The sequence below is a fragment of the Recurvomyces mirabilis genome, assembly GCF_035927965.1.
Source record: "Recurvomyces mirabilis strain CCFEE 5264 chromosome Unknown scaffold_36, whole genome shotgun sequence".
NCBI lineage: Eukaryota > Fungi > Ascomycota > Dothideomycetes > Mycosphaerellales > Teratosphaeriaceae > Recurvomyces > Recurvomyces mirabilis.
This window is the reverse complement of record NW_027041970.1, coordinates 206,776-217,981: the sequence shown is the minus strand read 5'-3', so window position 1 is coordinate 217,981 and position 11,206 is coordinate 206,776. Positions and strand designations below refer to the sequence as shown.

The following is an 11,206-nucleotide window of genomic DNA, read 5'->3' as shown; positions in this document are numbered from 1 at the left end:
AGTTCTAGAAGTGCGGATCCTACTAAATAGGATCCTACTAAAATCTAGACCGTGTAGCTTCGCGCCTTACCGGATTTGGGGAGGATCCTATTGATGTTCAGTTGCCTCCTAGGCCTCATATTGGTTAGGATGATGACTAAATCGCTGCTTATGTTGAACCCAGAATTGGCGAACCAGAAAGGCGTAAGGTCGATACATGTGCCGTGACCGCCGTTCGCTTTCTTATTGAACGCAAAGTCGATGGGGCTGCATTGGAATATCGAGCTGAAGACCGTCCAACAAAGCGTGCGGAACCAGCGATAGATGCTGAAGACCCGGAGATAGAAGAGCAGGATCGAGACTTTCGTCAAGCCAATGTTGATCTTGTACAGGATCTGGGCGAAGAAGTAGAGCTCGAGGGTTTTTCCAACCACCGAATGGGGAAGTTGCCAGGTGTGCTTGCCGAAGCCCCATTCGCAGCAGATGATCATTTGAAGGCAGATGACTTCAGCGAGGATGAGCTAGGCGATGATGCTCCAGTCGTCGGGGCCAAGTTGCTTCGAGTACGTCGAGCGGGTGACGCAGCGGGCGAGGACGATGAGCGGAGTGATTACAGCGAAGGCCAGCGATGGGATGGACAGGCGGGAGGAGATGTCGGGTATGTCGCCGTAGTCGCTGAATATGGGCATGTTGTGCTGTGGACAGATTCTGGTGTTTCTGGCGTTTCATGAACTCGCGTTACACAGCGGTACGACCTCAATAAAGAACTAGTTGTTATGATGACAGCATGCTCGTCGTCCGGGAAAATGACCACAGTACATGTGCTGTGCCGCTGCCGCATTTCCACAGCTATCGTCGTCGACATTGCTTTGAGGCTCAAAGCAGCCCGATTGGGTATACGAGCCATTTGGGAGGAGTGCTATATATCCCTGCTTGCATTGATTGCTTGCATAAGCGAAATGGTTCGGCGAATCCCACCACACGGCTGTTGTTGGTATTTTGGGTAAAGGACGACTTGTCCGTGCAATCCACAAGTGCATTAACCACAGGGGAATTATGAGCCAAACGCTGTGATTTGCCCGGCCTGCCTATCCATGGCCGAAGCTGTCTTTAGCAGGGTGGCTCCGTCCAATCCTGGGGAATGCCCCAACCCCATAGCTTACTTAATCCTTGCAGACCTGTGATAGCACCATTCAACTGCGTACCTTTCACCCTTCCACTCGGTCTTCACGTTGTATGCTCTTGTTTCGCAACCTACACACAGGTTACCTCCCCAAATTCATCGGTCCGTTTCGACTGCTAACCTGTCTTGCGTTTTACCTGATCTTTTATCGAGCTCCTGAAGCACATGGCCAGCATGGAGAAGACCGTTTGTGAGCCGTCCGTCGAGGCGAAGTCGTCATCTCCCACACATGAGAGCGCCGCGATCGAAGAGCCCTTCGATCAACAACTCGAGAAACGTATGATGCGAAAGATCGATCTGCACCTCATGGTCCCGCTCTGGATCCTCTTCATGTTGGGCTTCATGGACCGCATCAACCTCGGCAACGTCGCCGTCCTCGGCATTGTCAAAGACCTCCATCTGGTCGGGAACGCCTTTAACGTGGCCCTCCAGGTCTTCTTCGTCCCGTACATCCTTCTAGAGGCACCTAGCAATTTGATGCTTAGGAAGCTACCACCATCACTCTGGATATGCACCACGACGTTTCTCTGGGGCGTGGCGTGCATGTGCCAAGGCTTCGTTCACAGCAACAGCGGGTTGATCGCTTGCCGTTTCTTCATCGGAGTGTTCGAGGCCGGGTTCGTTCCCGGTTGCGCGTACTTGATGTCCATGTACTACAGGCGTCACGAGCTCCAAAGACGCCTGTCGCTCTTCTGGTGTGCGGGCCTAGTAGCCGGTGCCTTCTCCGGCCTTCTCGCGTACGCTCTCGTACACATGCAAGGTCTATCGGATCTTGCCGGCTGGCGCTGGGTCTTGATCATCGAAGGTCTCCTCTCCGTCGCCGCCTCCATCCCAGTATACTTCTTCCTCGCCGACTGGCCCGAGCAGGCCAAATTCCTCTCAAAAAGAGAGAAGCAGTATCTCGCCCTCCGCAACGCAGCGGACGTGGGCGGCAGTTCGACGATGAATCATCTCGATAAAGCGGCGTGGCGCCGGATTCTCTTGGATTGGAAGATCTGGTGCGGCAGTCTCATCTACATCGGCATCACCGTCAGCGGGTACGCGACCGCGTTGTTCATACCAACAATCATCTCGAGCATCGGGTACTCGGGTATCCAGAGTCAGATCCATAGCATTCCGGTTTGGATGGTCGCCGCCGTAGTGACGTTTGGGACATCGATCTTGACGGATAAACTGCAGCATCGATACGGCTTCGTCATGTTCGGGGTTCTCTTTGCTTCCATCGGTTACATCATCTTACTAGCTCAAGGGCCTCTAGCGAAGCCTCACCACGCACAACTCGGCCTGAACCCGCAAGTGAGATACATGGCGGTCTTTTTCGTGACGACTGGATGCTACATTGTTCAACCTGTGGCCATCGGTTGGCTGGCTAGTAACCTTGGAGGCCATTACAAGAGAGCCATTGGATTAGCGATACAAGTCGCTGTTGGAAACATTGGCGGGATCATGGCGAGCAATGTCTTCGTGCGGACTGATGCGCCGAGGTACTTCGTTGGTTATGGAGTCGGTCTCGCTATGCTTGTCCTGTGCGGCGTAATGAGCACAGTCTTTGCCCTCGGGCTCATGCGGGAGAACAAGAATAGAGATGCGGGGGCCAGAGATGATAGGTTGGTCCTTGCTAAGTCTAGCCAGGCCAATATGGGAGATGATGATCCGACGTTCAGGTTCAGTATATGAGAGTATGTACTGTACCAACCCTTGGCTCATTATTACGACGCGGAAGAATTGTCTCCATCTCCCCAGTCGCCTCCACATACCCGTGAACCTTCTTCAATGTCACTAGAACGTCACGACATACATTATTCCAACGCACAACTCTATAGCCAAATTCTTTCCTCTCCACCACGACACAAATCACAATCATGTCTCTCGGACGAACAGCGAAGCTCAACACGGGCGCTCAAATCCCTCTCCTCGGCTTCGGCACATGGCAAAGTGAGCCAGGCCAAGTCGGCGCCGCCGTCTACGAGGCCCTCAAAGCCGGCTATCGCCACCTCGATCTCGCCAAAGTCTACGGAAATCAGAAGGAAGTGGCTGAAGGTATCAAGAAGGCGTTCAAAGACGTACCGGGACTGAAGCGCGAGGACATATTCATCACATCGAAGCTCTGGAACACCCAGCACCGTCCAGAACATGTGGCGGCAGCACTCGATGACTGCCTTGGAGAACTGGAGCTGGAGTACCTGGATCTCTATCTGATGCACTTTCCAGTGGCTTTTGACGACTCCTCCAAAGATCCCCACCACACTCTCTTCCCTCTTCGTGACGATGGCGATGTGAAGATGAATGACGACGTCTCCATCGTGGACACATGGAAAGCCATGACCAAGCTCGACAAGTCCAAAGCTCGCGCAGTCGGTGTCTCGAACTTCAAACCTGAGTACCTGGATGCGATTATAAAAGGCTCAAGCAGCACGCCCTCGGTAAACCAGGTGGAGCGCCACCCATTGCTTCCTTGGCCCGAGCTGGTGAAGTACTGCAAAGATAAGAACATCCACATCACCGCATACTCTGGCTTCGGCAACAACATGTTCAACGAGCCACTCATCATCACCTATCCTCAGGTCAAGGAGATTGCGGATCGTCTGAACGGCACACCAGCGCAGGTGATGTAAGGCAACGATAAAGACACCCACAAAACCTAGTTTTTTACTTACATGTTCATGTAGCCTCGCATGGTCTCAGGTAGGTGATCACAGCGTGATACCGAAATCCGTGACACCATCTCGCATCAAGGATAACTTCCAAGAAGTCGAACTCTCGGATGCGGACATCAAGACCATCGACAAGATCGGTGACAAGCCACGACGCTACAATATCCCGTACATTGCTAGTATGTACATCGTGCCAACAAGAGACGTGTCACCTACTGACTCATGCCGTAGATCAGCCACGATGGCCGGTTGATATCTTCGGCACTTCGGAGGAGAAGGAGGCCCCCCACAAGGTCATTGTCTAAGGTTCGCGGAGATTGCAAACCTCGCCCTTCGGCATATACTGCTCTGCGATTATGGCTGAGCGATGATGCTCTGAACACATGTACATACGCTATCAATACATTCCAGCCTTGTTCCACTAAACAAGCGAGTCGAGCACATCTATTCATAGCAACATGTATGGTGTCCACGTTCCACTTCTTGTTACAAAAATACGTTGGGCTGCAACAGTTCGCAGACTGACATGACTGAGATCACCGTTATGAATAAGCGGGTCGATTTGAGCAAGTAGGAACCGTACTTCCGGTCAGACAGTAGTGTGCGATGTTACGAGAGCAATACCAAGTGTCTGAAGCCTAGCCAAAATCCTAGTGAGAGCCTTGCCGATAAGCTGACTTTCGTCCTTGCGAGCATCCGCCTCACTATGCCCAAGCCATATCGCCAGGTGATGGTGATCGTGCTTATATGAACCAACTCAGATATCTGATGATGTGATTAGGTCACCCTCTCGTATGGACACTCATACAAGATTTCGTGATGTACCCAGGCCCACAGCATCAACCAATCGTCCACAGTAGTCCGACCCAGTCGGCGGGCACGGGCATAGAATCGACCGGCAAGGACGAACGTCGAGACGATCCGTAGTGCCCAGCCAAGGGCGATACAGGCCTTACCATGGTCGGCGGTATTCATTCAACGTGATGTCAACGAGGCCAGGCTCGTAATGGAGGCGATTGTAGGGTTGCTATCGAGCAAGGTTGTCTTCGTTAGCGAGAGAAAGGCCATGGAATGATGACCCAAGACTGCCAAAAAGACATGTCTTCGCGTAAGTGCGAGCATTCGCCTGAATTCGTACGGCACAGTGCCCGCCATGGATCCCTGATCGCCCGTCCTCGTCCATATAGACAATGGCTTTTGTGCAATTCAACATCGACACGGCCATCCCTCACGCTGGTAAGAGAGCTTTGCCTGAAGTGGGAGCAAAGTGAGCGAGACGGCATATACATTGCTCGTGCAGCGGACCACATCCGAAGCACTAAGTTCAGCCACAAGCGCCAGGAACGAGGCTTGCTTAGCCAGTCGCCGCGCCGAATGAGCCTATCGAGTCAAGCTCCGCCTTCGCGCTACGGCAGAAGCTCTCCCTGCACACTTGCAGCATATCCGTGTGGACACTGTTGCAGTCCTTGCTCCTGAAGATCCGATCCCGACTAGATTACCGCGATCGCTGGTGGACGAACGTCCTGACGGGCGTGTGTTGAACAAGCTTCGATATCGTCTACATAGTGTCTGCATAGCTCGAGAGACAGATGCCAGCTAGAGCATCCAAGCCTCGTCCTTGCAGCAGAACCCTGCGAGCTGCTGCCGTGTATGTATTGCGCAATGCAGCCACGATGTAGCCTACATTAGGCGCGATCACCCACTTTCATCCACATTACCTCTTTCTCGCGAGCGTTCTGTCCCTGCCTCTCCTCAACACCAGGTCACGCCAGTCATGTCCTCAAGCACTACGCCTATACCAGAGAAGAGCGACACAATCATGAGTCATCAGTCCGTAGAAAATGGCCAGGACCAAGCGTGGGGTGACCTCCAAGTCCTCAATGTCGCTGGCGCAGCGGGACTGAAGCTTGCCAAAGATGGGAAGACAGTACTGATCCCGCAGCCATCTGACAATCGCACAGGTCCATGGCCCAGCTAAGCTCGTTTTATAGTCCCGTAACAACCCGCCCTGACCTAACCACAACACCAGATCCGCTTAATTGGACTTGGGGCAAGAAGCATCTCGTCCTGCTATCACTCCTCCTGGCATCACTACTGACCGATTTTGGCATGACCTACGGTTCTGCTGTGTTCGTTCAGCAAGCCATGAGCTTCAGTTTGAGCGTGCCAGCTATGGCGAATTCTATCAGTGGTGCGCTCTTCCTGCAAGGCCCTGGAGGGCTGTTTGCAATGCCGCTTATCCAGCGATACGGACGCCTCCCAGTCCTGTTCTGGTCCCAGTTACTCTCCGCCATCTGGGTGATGGGAGCTGCTTTGGCTCCTAATTATGCGGCTTTCACGGCATTCAGAGCTTTGCAAGGCTTCTGCGGCACTGCACCTCAAGTTATTGGCTTGAGCGAGATCCATGACCTGTATGCAGCAACGACCAGCCGTAGCCGAGCATACGCTCGCTGATCAGATCGATAGGTTCTTTTTCCACGAGCGCACTCGCCGTGTCAACCTCTGGGTCTTCTGCTTTCTTGGCGGACCGTTCCTAGGCCCTTTTTATCTGCCTGGTTGATCCAGGCCATCAGTTGGCGTGCTGACTACGGCATCTTAGCCGGCCTCGACGGACTATCGACGATAATTATCATTCTTATCAGTGATGAGACGCTCTACGATCGACGCAGTAACGATCAGGAGTCGAAGGCTTCGTTGAGCAGTGGTCGTATCGGACTTCTCTCTGGCATTGCCGGAGCTAGGGTCAGACACGACCGGCCATGCTCACGGTGCTGAAGGATCTTTTTATGATTCAAGTGAAGCCGCACATATTCTTTCTCACGTTCGTGTATGTGCTGTTCCTGGTCTGCTGGGTAATTGGCATTGTGTCGACGTGGTCGCTTCTGGTGTTACCACCGCCCTATCTGCTCACTCCACCGCCCTATCTGCTCACTCCGACCGAATTCGCCCTGAGCTACTTAGCACCAATGATAGGAGCCTTCGTAAGTTTCGCGAATGATACCACTTCTGGGCTAACGAGCGGTGCAGGTCGGCGAGGTCTGGGGCCACTACTTCAATGACTTCGTTGCCAATTGGTACATTCGAACACATAATGGCTTCTGGGTTTCCGAAGTACGACTTTGGGGCACATATATGCCGACTCTTGTCGGCTTCGCCGGCAATGGTCGCATCAGTCAACTAACCATGTTTATGGTTGACTAGTTGAGCTACCCTAATACCTTAACTAGTTAACTATACCGCTCTTTAAACCTTAACTAGTTAACTAGTTACCCCCCTTAACCTTTAGCTAACTAGTTAATGTAGTTAAGGGTAGTCTTACTTTATAATTTATATAAAGCTCCTTCCTAACGCGGCTAGCGTATTTCCTAACGAAGCTAGCGCATCTCTTAGCCCTCTTAGATCTATACTAAGAATATAGCGGAACTGCTCCGCTGTCCCGCGTTCGCGTATTAGTTTTGCGCTTCTTTATACCCCTTTAATAATTACTTCTATTATAACTACCTTAAGACTATCTTATTATAGCTCCTGCGCGTAATAGAAACAAGCGTAAGGTTAGTACAAACAACTCTTCTTAATTTAACGATATTCCGTTGTCGTAATCGCGTAAACGAACGCGCCTTAGCTAATTATACTACTATACTACCTTAACTATAGCAACTAGTTAACTATAGTTGCGCAACTATAGCGATTACCTTAATTAGTTAACTATAGCGCTACCAAAACCTCAACTAGTCAACTAGTAACCCCCCTCAACCATGTGGTTGGTTAACTGATGCGACTATTGTTCGCCGGACTCGTACATATAGGGCAGACCTTGCAGCATGGCTTACATTGGATCTTACTTTGCGTTGGATGGGGCTTTCTCGTCTTTGCTATGGTATCCGCTACAACAGCTGTCTCGGCGTATTGCTTGGATTCATTCCCCAATCATGCAGCGTTAGTAGCTGCGATCATCAACATGTGGCGGTAGGTCTCTTCCTCTTCGATACCCTAATAAATATCATCACGTTACGAATCTATCCGGCTGACAGTGCAGCAGAACCACAGCTGGATTTTGCGTGGTTTTCTTCCAGCTAAAGTGAATAGCAGCAGACGGACCGGCGACATCCTTCGGGATTCAAGCTCTGCTTCTTAAATTGGCCTTCATAGCTGGCCCCGCGTTGACACAGACTATGGGCAAGAAGTGGCGCCACAAGTATGCACCACCCAAGGCTGAGAATTGACCTTTTTGCAGCCAGCTCGCGGGTGTCGTATCGAATATCAGAGTGTCGTATAATGATCAGCTTGGGAGGACACGAGAGAAGTGGGGGAGGCTATCACCGATCCTCTACGTACAATGAGCAGCATATCAAACATAGTCGCCTTTCGTAGTTGATGCCAAAGCATTACCTGCCCTTAGAAGCACTCAAGGTCGTCACGAGCGCTCTCCAAACTCGATACGGGTGTTAGAGTAATCCGCCGCGGACGATGGTGGCCGAGGAGACCTTGTGCGTACCGTGACCGTATCCCGCTCTGAATACGCATCGTCTGCCGACTTTGTGCCATAACTAGGCTCGGACCTTGGAGACATAGGCGAAAGGTATCTGCCGTCGTGTCCGTCACGGGAGTAGCCACTGTCGATACGCGTTGACTCTGGGCGTGGACTAGAACGCACGATCCCGTTCGCGTAATCCAACTTACGCAAAACTTCCCCAGGAACGATACGCTGCTCAAGACATCCAGTCCAGTGCGCCATGCCACTATCGTAGGTCGGGATATGCGGGATCTTGTACTCCGGGATCCGGACTTGTATCAGTCCACTACGGCTAGCTTTGACCCACTCGTATCCCGCACCGTCACCGACACGATGACGCTTCCAGCGATCAAGCGGAAGGCAACGTGGCTCATAGTTCCGAGTCTGTGTGCGGTGCCAGACGCTCGGGTGGATTTCCTCGCGGAAGGCCGAGTAGTCTACTTGCTGCCTTGTACCATCGTCGTAAGCCTCGTACTGGCCGGGCTTGCGTGTGTAGTCCCAGCGCTGGGTGGCAACTTGTGACGCTACCTGCCAGAATAATGTATCCGTCTCAATCAATTGACCGTCCGACCAGTCTATACGGCGCCCGTGCACTTCTTGCGCGTTGCGGGGTGGGGTTGGGTGATGGCCATTGGGCTCGAGATCCATGCTCAAACGGTCCAAGATGGGATAATGAAGGGCACGCTCATTGATCTGAAGAAGGTTGTATCGTGTCAACTGATCGATCATCCAGGCAAAGGTAACCTCGTCCACGCTATTGACATCGTACTTTGGGTCGCTCTCGCCACCGATGCAGCTATGAAAGCCTGGGAACCAGCATTGCCGCAGCTTCACACCGGCGTCTTTGCAAGCCTGGTCCAAGAAGAATATTGTAGGTGGGAAACTACCACGATGCTCGTCTAGAGCAAGTGAATGAAAAGCACATTCGATCTCTGTAGCTCTGTCAGAGATCTTCACGAATAGCCGCAGGCAACAATCTTACTCGGGTGAAGCTTCGTCGCATGCCAATCAACATCATCACCAGGTTGCGGGACCCATCCACTCATACCTATACTACCCACAGTATCGAAGACGCCAACGACCTTGACTTTTGCGTGCAGATGAGCCCATCGACGGATCCAGTCGTATCGAGTAACACGCTCCCGTTGCCGAGTTTCGAAGCCAAGCTCACCTGGGCGCACATAGTGGCGCGACCATTCCATATCTCGGAAGCCGGTCTCGCCAGCTCGCCTATCGCGAAGCTTATAGGCCGTGAAGATGTCGTTGAAGTAATCCATCATGCCGGGACTGAGCAGGCCAATCTGACAGACAAAGCTGGCAAGTGAGCGAGCGGTGTAGGCGCCTGCTTGGATATCAGCGGAATTACTTGGTCCTGATTTTAAGAAGTTGACGAACCTCTCGAAAACCCAAAGATGAATATCTCGTCACCTGGACCGTAGTTGTTCACTAAGAAGGTATACGCCTCGCACACCTTCTCGTTCAGTCCGTCGCCGAAAGCGCCTACGCCATGATCAAAGGATGCTCCAGAGTCAGCACAGCACCTGCGACTGACCTTGCGTAGCTTTGTTCACCGCAGTAAGCTTGCCACTGCCCACTCCAGACTGATAATACACAATTTGCACAATTGGGATGCCCTTAACATCGAGCCCGACATTGGCAATAGCGCGGCTGAGTCTGGAAATATTGGTAGGATTGTTCACCTTGCCTTGGTCAGCGCCGCAAAAGGCTCGTAGAAATATCAGCGGAAGAGCTCTGTGTGTACAATTGCACCTCTAGTGCAGCTTACTCCCATCGCAACACACAATGAGTCGCTTGCGTAGTGTGCTCGAAGGTGCTACAAGATTACAAGGAACGCAGTTGTTGGTATCTTCGTACGGCCTTCCTGTCGACTTGCTACGAGAGCGTGTGACTTGACTCTTGTAGTACTCATCAGACCCATCGGCTCGTTCCCTGGACTTAGATCTTGCCCGCGTCGCAGGCTCTACAGAATTGACGATCTTGTATTGCGTGACCTCATCATAGCTTGTCGTTCTCGACGTGCCACCCAAACGAGACATGTTTCCTGTTAGGCGAATCTCGCATGATCTCTCCCTACGTTGGACGAACGCCGACCTTATACGTCTCCTGGGCTTGAGTACAGGCTCAGCGCACAAGCTCCTGCACACCATGTAAGCTTGATGCACGAGGAGCCACGGCACGGCAAGTCACTCTGCGTGATTGGGAGCATGACGGCCTATGGTTGTGTTTGACGAGGACAATCGAGTAGAGTGTGCAGAGCAAGATTGTGAGGCCTGTGTTCCAGATGAGGGCATGCACTGCGTGTCTAGGCCTCCATATGCAGGTTCGAGCTGTATGTCTTCGCTTATACGCCTTGGCGAGAATGTGGCTGGCTGCTGACTGCTGGTTGTAGGTTATGCCGACTCAACCTTTGTGAGGACATGTTGTCGCATACTCGATCTGGCTGCGAGACTCCAAATGCTGTGTTGGCGAGGGTGTTCCAGGAGGAACTATGCAGCTCGTAGAGTCCCGGAATGCCGGTCAGCGTGACAGTCTGGCAACGTGAGACCGTGAGGTCCGAAGCGATTTATGGTGGCGTGATGTTCTAAGCTTCGTGGGGACGCGGGTAGCTGGAAGCCACGCGGGCTGTGAGCCTCGCCGAGTCTCGTGCCATACCTCAAGTACAGGCTTCCATGGATCAAGCGGATCATGATCGTCGTCGATACATTGTAGAAGCGCAACCCGCGTGGGAGAGCAGATGTCGCCACTCGCGCGTTTGAGTCAGTCATCCTGTACGGCCGCTCGGTTCGCACGAGGGAAGCTGTTCAGGACTATCGCGCTCCATCCTTCGACCTCATCATGTATGACCGTTAAATCCGA

The 11,206-nt window shown here is 52.4% G+C and overlaps 5 protein-coding genes across 5 annotated transcripts; 4 read left to right on the top strand and 1 right to left on the bottom strand.

Moving 5' to 3' along the window:
- Positions 1 to 129: 129 nt before the first annotated feature.
- On the top strand, positions 130 to 2,839 carry LTS14_010082 (uncharacterized protein; the record flags this gene model as incomplete). The annotated part of the gene is made up of 3 exons (XM_064842759.1): positions 130 to 183; positions 285 to 637; positions 1,336 to 2,839. 3 exons carry the CDS (start codon positions 130 to 132, stop codon positions 2,837 to 2,839), a joined length of 1,911 nt encoding a protein of 636 aa, XP_064689756.1.
- Positions 2,840 to 3,024: 185 nt separating this feature from the next.
- GLD1 (mitochondrial glycerol dehydrogenase Gld1) lies at positions 3,025 to 4,121 on the top strand (the record flags this gene model as incomplete). Its single annotated transcript, XM_064842758.1, has 3 exons — positions 3,025 to 3,773; positions 3,832 to 3,995; positions 4,048 to 4,121. 3 exons carry the CDS (start codon positions 3,025 to 3,027, stop codon positions 4,119 to 4,121), a joined length of 987 nt encoding a protein of 328 aa, XP_064689755.1.
- Positions 4,122 to 5,590: 1,469 nt separating this feature from the next.
- LTS14_010080 (uncharacterized protein) lies at positions 5,591 to 6,270 on the top strand (the record flags this gene model as incomplete). Its single annotated transcript, XM_064842757.1, has 2 exons — positions 5,591 to 5,777; positions 5,846 to 6,270. 2 exons carry the CDS (start codon positions 5,591 to 5,593, stop codon positions 6,268 to 6,270), a joined length of 612 nt encoding a protein of 203 aa, XP_064689754.1.
- Positions 6,271 to 6,575: 305 nt separating this feature from the next.
- LTS14_010079 (uncharacterized protein) lies at positions 6,576 to 7,017 on the top strand (the record flags this gene model as incomplete). The annotated part of the gene is made up of 2 exons (XM_064842756.1): positions 6,576 to 6,797; positions 6,844 to 7,017. The coding sequence occupies 2 exons, from the start codon at positions 6,576 to 6,578 to the stop codon at positions 7,015 to 7,017; spliced, it is 396 nt and encodes a 131-aa protein (XP_064689753.1).
- A 1,213-nt stretch (positions 7,018 to 8,230) lies between these two features.
- On the bottom strand, positions 8,231 to 10,386 carry LTS14_010078 (uncharacterized protein; the record flags this gene model as incomplete). Its single annotated transcript, XM_064842755.1, has 5 exons — positions 8,231 to 9,261; positions 9,312 to 9,671; positions 9,725 to 9,829; positions 9,882 to 10,003; positions 10,205 to 10,386. 5 exons carry the CDS (start codon positions 10,384 to 10,386, stop codon positions 8,231 to 8,233), a joined length of 1,800 nt encoding a protein of 599 aa, XP_064689752.1.
- Positions 10,387 to 11,206: the final 820 nt, after the last annotated feature.